The 21,123-nt window shown below is 39.6% G+C and overlaps 2 protein-coding genes and 1 pseudogene across 2 annotated transcripts; all 3 read left to right on the forward strand.

Annotated features, from left to right (window-relative positions):
- The first annotated feature begins 1,487 nt into the window (after nucleotides 1–1,487).
- Nucleotides 1,488–5,033, forward strand: LOC105098138 (protocadherin beta-12-like). The gene has a single exon (XM_031449188.2). It carries the CDS (start codon nucleotides 2,296–2,298, stop codon nucleotides 4,705–4,707), a length of 2,412 nt encoding a protein of 803 aa, XP_031305048.2. The 5' UTR covers nucleotides 1,488–2,295; the 3' UTR covers nucleotides 4,708–5,033.
- Nucleotides 5,034–6,610: 1,577 nt separating this feature from the next.
- LOC135319287 (tigger transposable element-derived protein 1-like) lies at nucleotides 6,611–12,395 on the forward strand (annotated as a pseudogene).
- A 1,800-nt stretch (nucleotides 12,396–14,195) lies between these two features.
- On the forward strand, nucleotides 14,196–17,591 carry PCDHB14 (protocadherin beta 14). The gene has a single exon (XM_010990750.3). It carries the CDS (start codon nucleotides 14,496–14,498, stop codon nucleotides 16,905–16,907), a length of 2,412 nt encoding a protein of 803 aa, XP_010989052.3. The 5' UTR covers nucleotides 14,196–14,495; the 3' UTR covers nucleotides 16,908–17,591.
- The last annotated feature ends 3,532 nt before the right edge of the window (nucleotides 17,592–21,123 follow it).

Consider the following 21,123-nt stretch of genomic DNA (forward strand, 5'->3'; position numbering starts at 1 on the left):
CATGTTGTAGGGACTTCCTCATGTCTTGTGGTCCTTGACTGCCTTCTCATAGTTAAGAATGATAAGTTATCAAAATACTGACAGTCAGCTCTTTGAGTATGTGAGAATGCAGCACCTCGATGGTAAGGCATCACTCTAATGTAATTATGGTAGGATAGAGCTATTACCTTAGAAGACCCCCATATATCAGTATGTGTAAGTTTTTATTTGAGTCTTTCATATTCTCTAGATTAGAATTCTGCAATACCATCTGTGGCAGAGAGAGTCAGAGAGTCAGGCATATACCTGTGTCCTGCAAATGGAGAGTATTGCATGGAAAGGGACTAGAAGTCTCACCATTTAGGATGCCAAGTTTTGCTTGATCTCCCTATTTTGAGTTTCACTCTTCTTCTCACACCTGCACTCAGCTCTGCCTAGGGTCTCCAAAACTAGAGGTAGTCCCATTTAATTTCTTCATAGAACAAACTTTCCATTCTCTAGCCCTGAGTTACTTTCCTATGTACGATGCTGAGAGGATTTGAGAATTCAACTCTCCTATATATGTCTATAGTACCTAATAACTTCTTTTTAGTCTTTAATGGACTTCAGCCTTATACACTGGTTTCCTCCAAATCTTGTACCTAAATGGGATTATGTGGGACAGGCCTATGATTTTCTTGTGAGTACCTCTAATGCAGGAACTTTTCTTCAGACATTTCTTGGAACTGATAACTGCTCTTTCATCTGATTTCTGTCATCAAACATATGAGTGTGCATTCTTGATCTTTGCAAGTTCATGTCATTTTTATTAATTTTCTATCATTTATTGGGTATTTTAAAAGGAGGGAGGATAAGTGTGTGTGGTCAGTCCACCTAACTTTTCAAATTCTACCATTTTGTAGTGATTGATTTTTCAACCATGTTTCTAGCTTACATTTTTTAAGAGTGTAATTTGAATTTAACATTCAAAAAATGAGAACTTGTTAGACCCCTCTTCCACCCATTCTTGAGAGCACTTTTGAGACCTTAGTAGACACTGTTGGTGAAGTCTATCCAAACAATTTCCCTCATTATGTAGCAACCATGCACTTTGGTTACAACTGAAACCACCCAAACCTTAAGAGGTGGCCCCAGACAGGATTAAAACAAAGCAGAGGCCAAAGATGGGTCTTCAGATTCTGGAACTAAAATCTTTACCTATACTTCTATACCCCTGAAACAATGATTGCTTCAGCAGCAGGTACATGATCTTAGTTGGTCTGATCAGAGTAAAACTTAAGTCTTTGTTCTATGATTGGGAAAAAGACATCTCACTCTCTCTTCCTGTGCTGAAAGAGACAGCAGATTACCATAGCTGTAACTGGGCTAAATCTCAAGAACCCAAGAGAAGCTAGCTTTAGGAGTAAGCCTGCAATAGAAACTAACATGTTTTGTTTGTGTACTTATTAAATATTTTTTGTAATTTATGAGATGCTGGAACTAAATTGTGGATTTACATAATGTATTCCACCCCAAAATCTTACTTCGTTTCTCTCTCAGCTCACAGTTCATTGCTACCAAGTAAATCTACAGAAAGCCTTCATTTCTATCTGTATATATCTATTTACATTGCACCTTATGGTTAATCAAGTTTCATATCCTTTGAGAAGACTTCTGAAATCACTTATGTACACCTCCCCTTCCTACCACCTAAGGAAGGCCAAGGAGTGATGGAATTCTCTTCAGTTAAACAGTCATTTATACTCTCTTTGTTTCCAGTTTTCAATTTTCTCAGAAAGACTACAAGCTTCTGGGGGCCAGGCATCACATTTTTTATTTCTGTATTCACACAAACTGAGCATTTTCAGTTGTGTGGACAGTGGGAACAGATACTTTAATGCTTTAAAAACAAATATTAACAGCATCACAAATTATAGAGTATAAAACAGTTCTTATGGAAGATGGAATATATATGTACTCACCTAAACACAATAAATAAAACAGTATTTGCTTCTGGTGGATATTTATGTGAATAGAATTTAGGTAGCTTTCATCAAACTCTGAAAATCTGTGGAGACGCATGGTGGCGCTGCAGGATAACGTCGCTGGGGGAAAAAAAAAACCTACGACGAATGATGTTCTGGACATTGTTAACCAGTGCACAGAGAGCACTAGGAAGACAGAAAGAACAAGGCTTCAAGGGGCAAACTAGAAGCTATTCAACAGGGTTAAAGCCCTTAGGCCTCCCAAGATTCTGTGGACATACCAGAACCACGTTTCCCAGAATTGTGAAGAGGAACTGAAGCGATTCAGCAGGAAGCCTTTGGGAAAGGAGTTATGGAGACCGGAGGGGCAGACACTCTGCGGATAAGGCAAGTCCTGCTTCTCTTTGTTTTGCTGGGAATGTCTCAGACGGGCTCCGAGTCTGGGCGCTATTTGGTGACAGAGGAAATGCAGAGTGGGAGCCTTGTAGGCAATTTGGCAAAAGACCTGGGACTGGAAGTGAGTGAGCTGTTATCGAGGGGGGCTCAGGTGGTCTCTAACGATAACAAACAGCGTTTGCAGCTGGACATAAATACAGGGGATATGCTCTTAAGCGAAGCGCTGGACCGGGAGGAGCTCTGTGGTTCCACGGAGCCCTGTTTGCTGCATTTCCAGATATTAATGAAAAACCCCATGCAGTTTTTACGGATTGAGCTCCAGGTCAGGGATATAAATGACCATTCTCCCATCTTCTTAGAAAAAGAAATGCTCCTAGAAATCCCAGAGAATAGTCCTGTCGGTGCTGTGTTCTTACTAGAAAGTGCGAAGGATTTAGATGTAGGAATCAATGCTCTAAAAAGCTACACGATAAGCCCCAACTCTCATTTCCACATTAAAATGAGAGTCAATCCCGATAATAGGAAATACCCAGAGTTAGTTCTGGACAAGGCGCTCGATTATGAAGAGCAGTCTGAACTCAGCTTCATCCTCACCGCTCTGGATGGTGGGTCTCCGCCCAGGTCCGGGACTGCCATGGTTCGGGTGGTGGTAGTGGACATTAATGACAACTCCCCAGAGTTTGAGCAGCCATTTTATGAGGTGAAGATTCCAGAGGATAGCGTACTAGGAAAGCTGGTTGTCACCGTTTCAGCTTGGGATTTAGACTCGGGAAAAAATGGGGAAATATCATACGCTTTTTCCCATGCTTCAGAAGACATTCGAAAGACGTTTGAAATTAATCAAAAGTCTGGAGAAGTTAGTTTAACTGCACCCTTGGATTTTGAAACAACTGAATCATACTCAATAATCATTCAAGCCACAGATGGGGGAGGCCTTTTTGGAAAATCAACACTCAAAATTCAGGTGGTGGATGTGAATGACAATGCTCCTGAAGTGACCGTGTCATCAATTACTAGTCCAATCCCAGAAAATTCTCCGAAGACTGTGGTTATGGTTTTTAGTATTCGAGACAGAGACTCTGGGGACAACGGTAGGATGATTTGTTCTTTGTCAGAGGACCTCCCGTTCATGCTAAAATCTTCACTTGAGAATTACTACACGCTGGAAACGGACAGAACGCTGGACAGAGAGATCACGGACAAGTTCATCATCACCATCACCGTCACAGACATGGGGACTCCCAGGCTGAAAACCCAGCACAACATAACAGTGCTGGTGTCCGACGTCAACGACAACGCCCCCGCCTTCACCCAGGCCTCCTACACCCTGCGGGTCCGCGAGAACAACAGCCCCGCCCTGCACATCGGCACCGTCAGCGCCACAGACACAGACGCCGGCGCCAACGCCCAGGTCACCTACTCGCTGCTGCCGCCCGCCGACCCGCACGTGCCCCTGGCCTCCCTCGTGTCCATCAACGCCGACAACGGCCACCTGTTCGCCCTGCGGTCCCTGGACTACGAGGCCCTGCGCGCCTTCGAGTTCCGCGTGGGCGCCGCCGACCGCGGCTCGCCGCCGCTGAGCAGCCAGGCGCTGGTGCGCGTGCTCGTGGAGGACGACAACGACAACGCGCCCTTCGTGCTGTACCCGCTGCAGAACACCTCGGCGCCCTGCACCGAGCTGCTGCCCAGGGCGGCCGAGCCGGGCTACCTGGTGACCAAGGTGGTGGCGGTGGACGGCGACGCGGGCCAGAACGCCTGGCTGTCGTACCAGCTGCTCAAGGCCACGGAGCCCGGGCTGTTCGGCGTGTGGGCGCACAACGGCGAGGTGCGCACGGCCAGGCCGCTGAGCGAGCGCGACGCGGCCAGGCACAGGCTGCTGGTGCTGGTCAAGGACAATGGCGAGCCGCCGCTGTCGGCCAGCGTCACGCTGCACGTGCTGCTGGTGGACGGCTTCTCGCAGCCCCACCTGCCGCCCCCGGAAGCGGAAGCGGAAGCGGAGGCGGCGGCCGCGGCGCCGGCCGACCCGCTCACCGTCTACCTGGTGGTGGCCTTGGCGTCCGTGTCGTCGCTCTTCCTCTTCTCGGTGCTGGTGTTCGTGGCGGTGCGGCTGTGCGGGCGGGGCGGGGCTGCGCGGGCGGGTCGCTGCTCGGTGCCCGAGGGCCCCTTCCCGGGCCACCTGGTGGACGTCAGCGGCACCGGCACCCTGTCCCACAGCTACCAGTATGAGGTGCGTCTGACCGGAGACTCTGGGAGTAATGAGTTCAAATTCTTAAAGCCAGTTTTCCCCAACCTTCCGCCCCAATGCCCTGGGAAAGAAATAGAGGAAAATCCCACCTTCTACAATAGCTTGGGGTTCAATATTCAGTGACTATAACTTTTATATTCCATGTGTATTTTGTTTTTGCCATTTCCATACCAACGTTATTTTCCCCAATTTGTGTGTATTTGAAGTTATACTGATGTTATTTTTGTTTTCACACGTTCTACCCGCCTTTACTTTTAAGTGAATGTATTTGTGGTTGCAATGGAATAGTAACTTATTCTCTAACCTAGAAGATCTTCATCTGTAATTAAGTTGCCTTCTTAAATAACAACACTAAATCCCTTTTTGTTCATGGCCCTCTCTCCAGTTGAACTTACACTCACAATTATGCTTATGATAAAATAAAGCAGACCACTTTAAAAGTACTTCAAGTGTTCAAGCCTTTCTTCGTTTTTTTTTTTTGCATTTTTTTCTTGTTGTTTAATAATCATTATAAAGAAATGTCATTTTACTTCAAATTCACACTTTTAGTTAACATTTTAAAATGTTTATTACTGCTGAAAATATACGTGAAAAAATCATGTCCTATGATACAGTCATAAACATAATCACTTTGTTAGAAAGGGCCAGAAGGCAATTTTCTTAGCATCTCTTCCTTACTCATCCTAGAGAGTTATTGTTAATACATATTAATATTGTGGCCACTCACCATGGAATATGAAGTTACAATTTTCCAGATGTCTCATTGTTACAAAGGTGTAATACAATCTAGTTGAAAAGAGGCTCCCGAAGAATAATTTGTTTATCATAGAGTTGACTTGTGTGCTAATGTGTATAACTTTTTGCCTCCTTGTGTTCTCCCAGAATTTAATATACATATACACTGGGCACTAATTTTCAAACTTTAAAAACTTACAGCCAATAGAAAAATTATATTGTATATATTACATAACATACAACAGAAAGAAATGTTTTATTAACAGTGTTCAGCTTTTTTTGTGATGCATCTGGCATTGCCTATATTATTCCACTCTCTTTAATTTACAAATGTAGTCATGATCCACTAAGTTGACTTCATGGCCTACTAATGGGTGGCAATCCAAAGTTTTAAAACCACTTTTCTCAGAGATATCTGTAGAGTATTGAAAAGTATGAAAACATAGTCCTTTAGGGTTTTAATTTTTTTAAAAATTCAAGCCATTGTAGGAGGAAGTTTTGTCTCATGCTATACAAGCACCAACCAATCACTCTTGCCTTTCGTGAACTGACTACATTACAGAAGAAAAGGCCTTCATTGTTGGGGGAGAAGTTTTCCAATGAATTTAATCAAAAAGTCTAAAGTCTGTATGTTGAAGAAGGAAAGTACAGATGAACAAAATGAGTAAGGATATAGAGGGAAATTAAGTGTGTGCCTGAGAGAGAGTGGCAGGGCAAATAGGAAATGCATGAGGGTGAGTCAAATTATTGCTTTTATTGATTCTAGTGCCACAGACTAGAATAAATGCCAGAAACTGCCTCTTGAAGATATTTTTATCTTAACATTGTAGAGGGGCTGGGTATTAGTCAGTTACTAATGCCTGGAAGTACAGTCTTTTGCTCTAGCATATCCAAAATAATCTAATGTTTCACTTCTTGAAAGCTAAAATTTAACTACCAGTTCTTTTGAACTGTGTGGACTGATTAATTATTCTCTGAATTCGAGAAAAATGGAAGGAACAAAAGTCCATGCAGACTAACTAAATTCTAATTTTCTATTTTCAGAAGTGGAACTAGGAGTAAGTTCTTTCCTCCCTAAGAAAGCTTCTTTACATAGAGAACAAATACTCATAATATAGCAATATATCTAAGTTAAGTATTAAGGTTACCTCCTATCTTTACTGCATTTAGTGGGGAAAAGATGGAGGATCACTGGCTTAAAGAGATGTACAGTGTTACAGGCTGTCAAAAATGAAGGTGGGGTTGTTCTAGCAGCCTGTGTCCCAAGTAAGCTGGACCTCTCTCATCTATAATGGGGGAGGGGACAAGGGCATTTCAAACAGCTCAAGCAGAAAAACCTAACAGGTCCAACAGCAGAGAAAAGGGTCAGGTACTTGTCCTGTTGCCTTGAGTTTTTCCAGCTATCTGAACAGGAGGACTTGTCTAATTATGGAATGAACTATGTGTTTCCTGACTCTAACGGAGAGAGGCCAGGCCTTCAAGAGCTCAGATGCCCAGATACAAATAACCAACCAGTTCTCTTAAAATGTATTGCTAAAAACAAATTTTACTCTTATGCATAAAATACCTCATTTATAGTTAAATTTAAACCAGTACATAGGAATCAAATTGTATCAGCCAATTTTATATTAAAGGACTGTAGGTGATCCAATGGGAAAAGGTCACTTGTCAAATGGAAATGCAAGAGACTGCCCAGCCTCCCAGAGTGGATTTTCTTGAAAACCATTACCAATAAGAACTAAATAACAATTTAGGTTGGCATTTGCCAAGAGCATGGGAAAGAAAGGACATAAGGACATTTTTCACTTACAAACACATTGTTCTCATCTCCCTTCTACCTCAAGTATCTCTACCACTCCTGCATCCAGTGATTAACCTAACATGGACTCTCTGACCTCTGTTCCAGTTCAGTCATGCTGTACTTTTTCACCACCCAGAACTGTTCAGTCTATGAAATAATTTCAAATATCTCCAAGAACACAAACTTCTATGCCTTTAACCCTCTCATCTTTTTACTCCTATCACATCTTGTCTTGACCTTATCAAGACCTCCATTCCATGCTGCTGCTACTACCTATTAGCTCCCTCCTGTTTTAATTTCCTTCCCATCTAGCTGATTCCCTGTTTTACCACTCCCAATAACTCACATACTCATATTCTCAATACTGTTCAGTGTTCCTTCTCTAAAGGATTTCCTTCACCACCTGATGAAACTCCACGTGAAATGAATATAATTATCACCTTCCTCTTCTCTTACACCTGGGAAGCTGCACTCCATAAAACAAAACTTAGAAAATTATCAATACTATTGCCACTAAGTTTATCACATCCAAACTTAATTGGGCTTTCACAGTCAAGAAATCCTTTTACATTTTCATAAACAGCTTTCTCTTTTATTCTCCATAGCAACTACTTCAAACTTACTTACATTAAACTTCTCACCCTACTACTTACATATCCTTCTAGCATTTGAACTTCCTTACAGAGAGAATATAACCCATCAGATGGAAATTATCTCAATTTCCTCTCTCCAAACCTGTTCTCTTGATAGCATATGTACTATAATTTTCTCTGCTGAGGTCCTTCCCACCTAAGTCCAATTCCTTAGTATATTTGTGGGATCCTATCTTTAACCACTTTCTAGGGGCTTCACATTGATTATATCCTTTCTTTTGAATCTTAATTTTCTCCCTCTCTACTCAAAACTACAAATCAGCATTTAAAATAAGTTCAAGTTTCTCTAGGCTTAAAAAACCCTCTTGAATCTAAATTACCCTCCAGATACTGATTTACGTCTTTTACAGCTGCATTTCTCAAAAGGATTCCATTTTTACTTTCTTATCCCTCTCACTTTTCAATCCAGTACAGTCTAATTTTCATCATAACCACTCTACTGACAATTGCTATTGTAAAGCTCATCAAAGATTTCTGTATAAGTAGTGATAAAATGACACAGTGGCTTATAAAATTGTGTCTCTTTCTTGTAATGGCCACAATGTAACTGATAACTGGGTAGATAGAGCAGCTTTGCTCCTCGCGGTCCTTTTGGAGCCAAATTTTGTTCCAAGTAATTGCTCTTACATTCCCTAGTGCAATATCATAATCTACATGCCTGTAGCACGGTCACTGCCACATCTGGGTTCTAGCTGTCTAGGAGGGAAGAGACACATCCAGAGGTCTTCCATTCCAGACCCAGGAGTGGCAAACAAAAATTCTGTTAACAATCTGTGTGAACTTAATTAGCCACACCTAACTATAAGGGAGGCTGAGTCACCATGTGCCTGGGAACAGTTTGATTACTATAAACAAAAGGAGAACAGATTCTGGCTGGCATATATCAGAGTCCTCCATAATGACCATCTCTTTAAATCCAATGACCATTTTAATACTACTTTTTCTTGAGTTTTTTGAAGCATTTGATCTTTTGTTCTACTGTTGATCTTCATCTCCTGGAAATGCTGTTTGTTTTTGATTTCATGATTCTGAACTCTGGGCTTTCCTTATCTTTTAAAAGATACTTCCTTACCTCTCCTCTAAATGAAGATGTTTCTCAGAGTTCTGTGCTAAGCCTCTCTTACTCTTAATTGACACACTTTGCTTGGTTCTCTTAGAGATTTCATGGTTTCAATTACTACTTTGCTTTATTGCACTTCAATGATAAGGTGTGTTTTACAAATTAAAGGTTTGTGGCACTCCTGCAGTGAACAAATCTATCAAAACCATTTTTCCAACAGCATTTGCTCACTTTGTGTCTCTGTGTCACATTTTGGTAATTCTCACATTATTTCAAACTTTTCATTTTTATCGTATTTTTAAAATTCTGGATGGGGTAATTAGGTTTATTTATTTACTTTTGATGGAGGTACTGGGTATTTTTTATTATATTTGTTACGGTGATCTGTGATCAGTGATTTTTTTAGTCTTTTTAAATTTAAGTAGAGTCAGTTTACAATGTTATGTCAATCTCTGGTGTACAGCATAATGTTTCAGCCATACATATACATACCTATATTCCTTTTCATATACTTTTTCATTATATGTGACTACCAGATATTGAATGTAGTTCTCTGTGCTATACAGTATAAACTTGTTGTTTATCTATTTTATATATAGTAGTTAGTAGCTGCTATTCTTGAACTTCCAATTTATTGCTTCCCATCCCTTTCCCTGCCTATAACCATATGTTTGTTTTCTATGTTTGTGATTGTTTCTGTTTTGTAGACAAGTTCATTTGTGTCTTTTTTTTTTTTTAGATTCCACATATAAGTGATATTATATGGTATTTTTCTTTCTCTTTCTGGCTTACTTTACTTAGGACAATCTCCAGATCCATCCATGTTGCAGCAAATGGCATTATTTTATCATTTTTTATGTTTGAGTAGTATTCTATTGTATAAATATACCACAACTACTTTATCCAATCATTTGTCAATGGACATTTAGGTTGTTTCCATGTCCTGGCTATTGTAAATAGTGCTGCTATGAACATTGGGGTGCATGTATCTTTTTGAATTAGTTTCCTCCAAATATATGCCCAGGAGTGGGACTGCTGGATCATATGGTAAGTCTATATTTTAATGTTTTGAGGAATCTCCATCCTGTTTTCCATAATGGCTGCACCAAACTGCATTCCCACCAACAGTGCAGGAGAGTTTCCTTTTCTCCACACTCTCTCCTGAATTTATTGTTTGTGGACTTTTTAATGATGGCCATTCTGACTTGTATGAGGTGATACCTCATTATAGTTTTGATTTGTATTTCTCTGATAATTAGCGATATTGAGAATTTTTTCATGTGCCTGTTGGCTATCTGTATGTCTTCACTGGAGAATTGCTTGTTTAGGTCTTCTGCCCACTTTTGGATTGGTGGTTGTTGTTGCTGTTGTTGTTGTTGTTAAGCTATATAAGCTGTTTGTATATTCTGGAAATTAAGCCCTTGTCGGTCAAATCACTTGCAAATATTTTTCCATTCTGTAGGTTGTCTTTTTGTTTTTAGTTTTCTTTGCTGTGCAAAAGCTTATAAGTTTATTAAGGTCCCATTTGTTTTTGCTTTTATTTCTATTGCCTGGGTAGACTGCCCTAGGAGAACATCACTAAGATTTATGTCAGAGAATGTTTTGTCCATTTTCTTCTAGAAGGTTTATAGTATATTGTCTTGTGATCAGTGATCTTTGATGTTACTATCGTAATTGATTTTGGGCATCATGAACTGCACCTATATAAGACAATGAACTTAACAGATAAATGTTGCATGTGTTCTGACTGCTCCACAAACTGGCCATTCCCCACCCCTCTCTCTCTCTTTGGGCCTCCCTATTCCCTGAGACACAGCAATATTGAAAATAAGCCAATTAACAATTCTACAATTTGCTTTTAGTATTCAAGTAAAACAAAAAGTCAGGTGTCTCTCACTTTAAATCAAAAGCTAGAAATGATTAAGCCCAGTGAAGAAGGCATGCTAAAAGATGAGACAGGCTGAAAGCTAGGTTTCTTGCACCAAACAGCTAAGTTTTGAACACAAAGGACATGTTCTTGAAGAAAATTAAAAGTGCTACACCAGTAAACACATGAATGATAAGAAAGTGAAACAGTCTTATTGCTGATATTAAGAAAGTTTTAATGGTCTGAATAGAAGATCAAACCAGACACAACATTCCTTTAAGCCAAAGCTTAATCCAGAACAAGGCCCTAACTCTCTTCCGTTCTTTGAGAGCTGAGAGAAGTGAGGAAGCAGCAGCAGGAAAAAAAAATGAAGCTAGCACATGTTGGTTCATGAGGTTTAAGAAAAGAGGCCATCTCCAGAACATAAAAGTGCACAGTGAACCAGCAAGTGCTGATTTAGAAGCTGCAGGAAGTTATCCAGAAGCTCTAGCTAAGACAATTCATGAAGGTGACTAAACATAACAGATGTTTAATGTGTATGAAACAGCCTTATGTTGGGAAAAAATGCCATCTAGGATTTTCACAGCTAGAGAGAAGTCAATGCCTGGCTTCAAAGCTTTAAAGGACAGGGTGACTATCTTGTTAATGCAGCTGGTGACTCGAAGTTGAAGCCAATGCATATTGCCCATTCTGAAAATCTTAGTTTCCTTAAGAATTATGTGAAATCTACTCTGCTTGTGCTCTATAAATGGAATAACAAAGCCTGGTTAACAATACATTTGTCTACAATATGGTTTACTGAATTTAAGCCCACTGTTGAGAACTACTGCTCAGAAAAAAAAAAAAAAGGTTCCTTACAGAATATTACTGCTCATTGACAATGCATCTGGTCTCCCAAGAGCTCAGATGGAGATGTACAAACAGATTAATATTGTTTTCATGCCTGCTAACACAAGCATCCATTCTGCAGCCCATGGATCAAAGAGCCATTTGAATTTCAAGTCTCGTTATTTAAGAAATGTATTTTGTAAGGTAATATCTTGCCACAGATGGTGATTTCTATAATGGGCAAAGTCAGTCGAAAATTTTTCAGAGAGGATTCACCATTCTAGATGCCATTAAGAAGTTCACGATTCATTGAAAGAGATCAAAATATCAAGATTAACAATAGTTTGGAAGAAGTTGATTTCAACCCTCATGACTTTGAGGGATTCAAGACTTCAGGGAAGGAAGTAACTGCATATGTGATGCAAATAGCAAGAGAACTAGAAGTAGAGCCTGAAGATGTGGCTGAATTGCTGCAATCTCATGATAAAACTTTCAAAGATGAGGAGTTGCTTCTTACGGATGAGCAAAGAAAGTGGTTTCTTGAGATGAAATCTACTCCTGGTGAAGATCACTGAAATGACAACTAAGGATTTAGAATATCACATAAACTAGGTTGATAAAGCAGCAATAGGGTTTGCGAGGATTGACTCCAATTTTGAAAGAACTACTGTGGGTAAAATGCTATCAAACAGCATTGCATGCTACAGAGAAATTGTTTATGAAAGGAAGAGTTCATTGATGAAGCAGATTTTATTGTCTTATTTTAAGAAATTGCCACAGCCACCCCATCCTTCAGCAACCACTGACCTGATCAGTCAGCAGCCATCAACACTGAGGCAAGATCCTCCACCAGTAAAACCATTATGACGTGCTGAAGGCTCAGATGATGGTTAGCATTTTTAGCAATGAAGTATTCATAAGTTAAGGTATGTGTATTGTATTTTTAGACATAATGCTATTGCACACTTAACAGACTACAGTATAGTGTAAATATAATTTTTATATGCACTGGGAAACAAAAATGTGATTCACCTTATTGGGACATTTGCTTTATTGCAGTGATACAGGAACAGAACCCAAAATATTTCTGAGGTATGCTTGTATATGCTGATGAATCCCGAAGTCCAAATCTCCACCCCAGATTTGTTTCCTATGTTTCGGTTATATATGTACACACACACGTGCATGCGCGCGCACACACACACACACACACACACACATATTCCACAGGCACTTACCTTAATATCCTCATGTCCCAAACTAATTTTATCTTTTTCCATTTCAATCTTGGTTGGTTTTTCAGCATTCCCTGCCTTAGTGAATGACACACTAACCATCCAGTACCCAGCCTAGAGTTGTATTAATCGTCCTTGAGTCTTTACTCTTTTCCTCTCCATGCAATCTATCATTGGGTCTTAAATATTTTTATCTCCTAAATGTCTTTCTAATCATCCTTCTTTTCTCCATCCACACTAGCATTACCCTCATCCAGGCTACATCATCTCCTGATTGGTCTCTCTGATTCCAGTCATCATCTGCAACTGATTCACTATATTTCCACCAATTTTGATTTTTCAAAAATGAAGGTGCAGTTATGTTAATCAAATGTTTAAAATCCTACATTGTATTTTAATTGCCTCTAGGATAAATTTTAAAATGCATGATATAACCCATATAATTGTTTACATCCTCACTCTTCTTTTTACCCCAGTCTCATTTTAAAATTCTCCCTTTCCATGGTTTAAAGTTCAGTGCATACTTAACTTCTCTCTGTTCCAAAGTAATCTGTTTAGAACACTCCTTCTCCTGGATAGCTCCTTCAGGTTACAACTTGTAGTTCACTACTTTAGGAAAGGTTTCACTGATGTCCAAAAATATGGGTTAGATTTATTTAGTTTATCTTAACAGACACTTAACTAACACTTACTAACCACTTTGTAAATATTAACTCATTAGATTCCTATGATAATAATCCTAGTAGATAAGCACTGTTATTACCCCTATTTTACAGATCAGGAGGCAGAGGTACATAATTTGCCTGAGACTGAAGATAGTGAGTAGCAGAACTAGGATTCTAATTTAGAAATTTTGGATCCAGAATCTGTGTTCATAACCACTATGAAATGCTGCTTCCTAGGTATAAGATGTCCTTTCTAGGTATTTCTATATGACTATTTACCTATGCACACATTGTTACTTTTTAATTACTTGCCTGCCAAATTTTCTAGCCTGTGAGCTCCATCAAGACAACGTCATGTCCTTACGTGTGTATTTTTTTAAATATACAAGTGAAAAAGTAATGACATTACTTATAATTGACTGAAATCTACAAGTATTTACAAGAGTGTAGAGGAGAATATATTTGCTATTATTCAAGAAATGGCCTGAATAAAATATCATTTCCTCATTTCAGGACACGCTAATGATTTCTTCTTGTCAGACATTCAAAATAATGATAATTAAATGCACTGTGTGAACCTTGTCTGGATGCTGATTCAAACAAACAAAAATATTTTGGAGAATACCAAACACAGACTGAGTATAAATTATAACCAGGAATTACTGCTAAATTTGTTGATTGTGATAGCATATAATGTATATTTTTAAGTCCTTATCTATTAGAGATACTTAGTGAAGTATTTAGAAGTAAAAATACATGATGTCTGGAATTCGCTTTAAAACACTCCAGATGTATTTATGAATTACTTGTTCAAAGAGAAATAAAATTACTGAAAAAAATTCATAGAGACACATGGTGGCGCTGCAGGATAGGATGAAAACTGCTTCTACGACACTGTGGGCTCCATTATTCAGGGGAACAGAAAACATCTAACCGACAGAGAAGAGAGCTTCACCTACAGAACGTAACCTTCCAGGAGTTTCCAACTTAAAAAAATATCAGAGCTTCAGCTTGCAAATTAGAGCGGAACTTAAATTTTTCCACAAAAGAGGTTTCCTGAAAGAACCATGGAGACCAGAGAAGCATTCGTTCTATGGAAAAGGCAAGTCCTGATTCTCTTTGTTTTGCTGGGATTGTCTCAGGCGGGTCCTGAGTTAGTGCGCTATTCTGTAGCAGAGGAAACAGAAATTGGCTATTTTGTGGCCAATTTGGCAAGGGATCTGGGGCTTGAGGTGGAGGAGCTCTCCTCACGGGAGGCCAGGGTAGTATCTGATGATAATGAAAAGCATTTGCACCTCGATTTGCTAACTGGGGATTTGCTCCTAAGTGGGAAATTGGACCGGGAAGAGCTGTGTGGCTCCAAGGAGCCCTGTGTGCTACATTTTCAGATGGTACTGGAAAACCCTTTACAGTTTTTTCGGGCTGAGCTGCATATCAAAGATATAAATGATCACTCCCCTACGTTTCTTGACAAGGAAATACTTATTAAAATATCAGAAAGTACCACTACTGGAACCACATTCCAAATGGAGAGTGCCCAAGATTTGGATGTAGGAAGCAATGGTCTCCAAAACTACACAATTGTCCCTAATTCTCATTTCTACATAAAAATTCGAGACAATGAAGATGGAAAGATATACCCAGAACTGGTCCTGCACAGAGCATTAGATCATGAGGAGGAGCCTGAGCTCAGATTAACACTTGTAGCACTGGATGGTGGATCCCCACCCAGGTCTGGGACAACTTTGGTTCTCATCAAAGTCTTGGACATCAATGACAATGCCCCAGAGTTTCCTCAGAGACTCTATGAGGTGCAGGTCCTGGAGGACACACCTGTTGGCTCTTGGATTATCACCACCTCTGCTAAGGATTTGGATGCAGGAAATTATGGGAAAATATCTTACACATTTGTGCATGCAGCAGAAGATATTCGTAAAACATTTGAAATCAATCCAGTATCTGGGGAAGTTCATTTGAGATTACGCCTGGATTTTGAAGTAATACAGTCCTACACGATAAAAATTCAGGCAACAGATGGTGGGGGTCTTTCGGAAGAATGCACTCTTCTGGTTACAGTAATAGATATAAATGACAATCCACCAGAAGTGATCATGTCATCAATTACAAAAATAATTCCAGAGAACGCCTCAGAGACCCTTGTGGCTCTTTTTAGTGTCCGAGACCAAGATGCTGGTGAAAATGGAAGGATCGTTTGCTCTATTCAAGATGACCTCCCTTTTTTTCTGAAACCGACCTTCAAGAACTTTTACACTCTAGTTTCAGAAAAAGCACTAGACAGAGAGGAAAAAGCTGAGTACAACATCACCATCACCGTCACAGACATGGGGACTCCCAGGCTGAAAACCCAGCACAACATAACAGTGCTGGTGTCCGACGTCAACGACAACGCCCCCGCCTTCACCCAGGCCTCCTACACCCTGCGGGTCCGCGAGAACAACAGCCCCGCCCTGCACATCGGCACCGTCAGCGCCACAGACACAGACGCCGGCGCCAACGCCCAGGTCACCTACTCGCTGCTGCCGCCCGCCGACCCGCACGTGCCCCTGGCCTCCCTCGTGTCCATCAACGCCGACAACGGCCACCTGTTCGCCCTGCGGTCCCTGGACTACGAGGCCCTGCGCGCCTTCGAGTTCCGCGTGGGCGCCGCCGACCGCGGCTCGCCGCCGCTGAGCAGCCAGGCGCTGGTGCGCGTGCTCGTGGAGGACGACAACGACAACGCGCCCTTCGTGCTGTACCCGCTGCAGAACACCTCGGCGCCCTGCACCGAGCTGCTGCCCAGGGCGGCCGAGCCGGGCTACCTGGTGACCAAGGTGGTGGCGGTGGACGGCGACGCGGGCCAGAACGCCTGGCTGTCGTACCAGCTGCTCAAGGCCACGGAGCCCGGGCTGTTCGGCGTGTGGGCGCACAACGGCGAGGTGCGCACGGCCAGGCCGCTGAGCGAGCGCGACGCGGCCAGGCACAGGCTGCTGGTGCTGGTCAAGGACAATGGCGAGCCGCCGCTGTCGGCCAGCGTCACGCTGCACGTGCTGCTGGTGGACGGCTTCTCGCAGCCCCACCTGCCGCCCCCGGAAGCGGAAGCGGAAGCGGAGGCGGCGGCCGCGGCGCCGGCCGACCCGCTCACCGTCTACCTGGTGGTGGCCTTGGCGTCCGTGTCGTCGCTCTTCCTCTTCTCGGTGCTGGTGTTCGTGGCGGTGCGGCTGTGCGGGCGGGGCGGGGCTGCGCGGGCGGGTCGCTGCTCGGTGCCCGAGGGCCCCTTCCCGGGCCACCTGGTGGACGTCAGCGGCACCGGCACCCTGTCCCACAGCTACCAGTACCAGGTGCGTCTGAGAGGAGATTCAGGGACCAGCGAGTTCAAGTTCCTGAAGCCAATTATCCCTAACCCTGCAGCCCAAGACACCGGTAGGCATACAGGGGAAAAAGAGAACTTTAGGATTAGCTTTGGATTCAATGATAAATAAAATAATTTATTTTGAACTTACAATCTTTGTTATTGGCAAACTGCAGATCTTTTTTGTCAATCTGTAATAGGTCTTAGGTTGTACTGTAGTTGCATATATTATCATTTCTCATGTTCCCTCACAGTTGCTTTAACAATCTTTATTGGTTGCTATAATGACACGGGGAAATCACCTATCTTCTACGTTTTCACTTATTTGGTCAAAATATTATATTAATAGGGGTATTACTAATATTTGTGTGATTTTTTGGCGGCATTGTTATGCAAAACGATGTTATTATTTGGAGGTACAAACTGAAGTAGTAAGAGGGAATGCCACAGTATGTGTAATTCACTTATAGACATTTCATCAAAGCATAGATAAAGCAAAATTAAAAATGCTGTTGAATCTGGGTGTAAAGTATATTGGATTTTTTGCATTCTTTTTTTATTGAATTATAGTCAGTTTACAATGATGTGTCAGTTTCTGGTGTACAGCATAATGTTTCTACCATATATATACACATATGTAAGTTTAAAGTATAATGGATTTTATTGCACTATTACCTTTAAAAATTTTCATCATAAAAGATAAAAGTGCTACCTCTCCATATTCAGTAGTAGGGTAACTTATTTGCTTTTTGTTACATAATGGTTTTCAAGAATTCACTTTATGACAAAATAAAAGTGACCCCATTGAAAATTACTGATTTCTTAAGTAATTTTCCTTTTTTGTTGTCATTGATGCTGTTTTGGGGCAGGAGTCTTACAATGTTCTGGGATTTGATATTGCTATTCTTGTTTTCTTTTATTATACCACATTTGCTAGTTTAAATTTGTATTATTCTATATTGTTTACATTATGTAACTAGTAGGTATCATCCTGAGTAAAATACTCCTCCATCAGAAGAGTAAAGATAAAAACTTCTTAAGAAATTGAAATGAAAATTCAAACTGTTAAAGAAATAAATTAGGTTCACTTTTCTATTTATTTTTCAAAGTAAATATAAAAAATCCTTAATACTTTGTGACATCTCCCACATATCCACAAATAATGAATGGATCTGTATTAGTGATTTATAAATGCCTCATAGTGTTCCAAATTATGTCTCCAATCTATAAGTGGACAGACAGTTCAACAGAAATTTTGGTAACTGGAATGTAGTGTGGATAGAGCCAGTGTGCATACACATTTTTGTAATTTCTCTCATAAAAAATTTATAGGCTAAATGAAGTAGTAAAATGCAGTTTTGCTTGATATTGTGAAATGGGTGAAAGAAACTCCAATTTCCCTAAGAATTTTTTTCTTTGCTTCATGCGATTTTTACTGGTTTTGTCTTGCAACAGCTATTGACTAGTTGTGAGAATTTTATTTAAATAGACATTTAGTGAAAAAGAATGTTTGGGCCCTCTTTATCTGTCAGTCATAAGAAGCAAATCTTATGCTGCTTATGCATAAGAATCAGTAGATGAGTACAAAATATCCTATTTGAATAATTTGGGAACAAACTTGTAGACTACCAGATAGAATAGAATCCACAGTCAGATCCTTTTGTATAAGAAAGCATGGTCATGGTTGAAGAGGTATCAAAATCACTGGCAGGTGGGGTTGGGACAGACTGATTACTTAGCAATGTTACTGGGAAAATTGGATTCCTTTATAAAGATACAAAATTCTTATCTCATGCCACATAAAAATAAACTTTATATGGATTTAAGAGGTGAATTTGAAATATTTTAGTTGGAAAAATTGTGATAAATCTCAGTAAAAATATCTTTATGACTTTAGTATTGGTTTCAGTTTCTTAAACAAGGCTTTATAAGTGCAAATAATAAAGATAAAAATTGACAAATAGTACTACCTCAAAACTAGAGGATAGTCCAGTCAAGCTAGCAGATGACAGACAGGAGGTGCTACTTGCAGCATTATAACTGAGAAGGATGAATATTTAGATTATTCAAATAACTCTTGGAGATCAGCAAAAATCAAGAAGTCAGGAGAGCCAATAGGATTTTTTTAAAAGGACAAAAAGGAAAGGTAATTCAAAAAGGAAAGGTAATTCAAAAAGGGGGAAAATAGAATGTCTGAAAAAAACATGAAATGATGGTCAAACTCATTAGTTGGTGATACACAAGATAAAATAAGACACCAGTTTATACCCATAGAATTAGTAAAGATGAGAAATTTGGATAAAATCAAGTGGACCCAAAGGAAATTGCATATACAAACCATTTTGAGGGAGTTTCAGTAGTATTTAGTATGTACATATCCTGTGACCCAGCAATTCTACTTCTTACACATATGCATGAGAATGCTCATCTTGGGAAAACAGAGAATAGGAGTCTACGTATAGATTCATTGGTAAAGCAATTGATAAATGTGAAAACAGGTCTGTGAAGGACTACTATGCAGTGATCAAAAGGAGTGAACTAGGTGTACAACCACATGGATAAATTCCAAATGTTTAAAAGGAAGAAAGAGACTGAGATTTATAGTACAGTGCCTATATATATCCATAAAATGCATAATATCATACATGTAGAAATATACAAATATATAAACATACATGTTGGAAGTAAAGAAGGAACATATGTAAGAAAGAAAATGTGTATTTCTACATAGGGGTTCAGAGAGAAGTATGAGCTATATCAGTGTCAATGGCAGAAACTGTTTCTTCCAAGAGATTGTTTAAATTGATTGCAGCATTATAGAGTTGATTTAGTACTGATTAATTGAAATTGCTTTAAAAATACATCTTACTTCTGTCTTCTCAAGATCAATTGCCCATACCCCAAGAAAGCTAAGAATTTACTTGTGATTTTGAGACACAGCAATACCCTTGAGATTGTACATTTTTAATAAGGGTCGTTTAGATTACGTAGACCACACTTCCACTGAAAAAAAATTAGCTAATAAGACACTAATATACTGTCAGGTCACAGACAATGTTTAAAGGTAACTCACAGAGATAAATTAGCCCCAAATCTACTTTTTCCCTGAGAACAAGTGGAATCCTGGGAAATGTGAACCTCTATTTTGATGGTGTGTATGGGGAAGGAAATCAAAGCCTAACAAAATGAGAAGCTAATAGAAGATCCTCACATTAATAAATATAGATTCCTAAGTACTACACCTTTAGGGTAAAAATAAACTGGAAATGAATGAGCCCTTGTGTGGAATTTCAACTTTGTACTTGATTTTTAGCACTGAACTTGATTTAAGGTGGTCATTGACAGGTAGTACTCCCAGATCCTGAGAGAACCAAATGTAACCTTCTATGAAAGAAGGCTTATTCATCTTAAGTATAGAATTATTCATATAATTTTATGTTCTTAACCTGAACATAGATAATTACATGCACAAGGAAGTAAGACACCATGAGTGAGAGCCAGCAGAAAACAAAGAACACAGAAATAAACTGGCAAACACTTCAAATATTTTAATTAACAGTCACAGTCTATAATGTGCTAACAACTTTAACTGAAATAAAAATTATACTTGAAAATATACAAGGAATGAGAAATAATAAAATGTGAAATATTAGAAAAGAACCAAATAGAATTCTTAGAACTGAAAAAATATGAAAATCAAAATTTGAAACTGAATAAAAGATTTAATAAAAAACTAGGTGCAACCAAATAAAGAATTTGTAGAGTGAAAGATCAGAATCTAATTTATCCTTCATGCAGCTCAGAGAGTTAATAAGATGAAAAATACAGAGGAAATTGTTAGAAACATAAAACAGAGTAAAAATATTTGACATTTATTTAACCAGAATTCTAGGAGAGATGATAAAGATTGGATCAGAAACAATATTTGAAAAAATAATGGCTGGAAACTGTCCAAAATTGATAAAAGCATCAATGCAGAGATTCAAGAGACCCAAATAAACCTAACAGGATAAATAAAAGATAACCATACCTGGAAACATCATTGTGAAATATCAGAAGGACAAGGAGAAATCTTTTTATTAAAAAAAAAGATAAGCCATAGAAAAAGACATCTAATCTTTAAACATATGACAGACTGAAAGCTATGTTCCATGTTGACGATTTCTCAACAGTAGCAATGGAAACTAAAAGTAATATAGCTTCAATGTGCTGAAAGAAATTAGCAAACCTTCCAACCTAAATAGTCTTTGCACATGAGTCATCAGATGAGACAATCAAATCAACTGGATGTCAGTTTGATTTTTAAATCAATCAAGATCATGGGAGAAAAGTGGTGTAAAGATATT

This window comes from Camelus dromedarius, chromosome 3 (genome assembly GCF_036321535.1).
Source record: "Camelus dromedarius isolate mCamDro1 chromosome 3, mCamDro1.pat, whole genome shotgun sequence".
Lineage (NCBI taxonomy): Eukaryota > Metazoa > Chordata > Mammalia > Artiodactyla > Camelidae > Camelus > Camelus dromedarius.

Coding starts and splice junctions, on each gene's coding strand:
- PCDHB14 (XM_010990750.3), top strand. CDS start 14,496: ATGGAGACCAGAGAAGCATTCGTTCTATGGAAAAGGCAAGTCCTGATT.
- LOC105098138 (XM_031449188.2), top strand. CDS start 2,296: ATGGAGACCGGAGGGGCAGACACTCTGCGGATAAGGCAAGTCCTGCTT.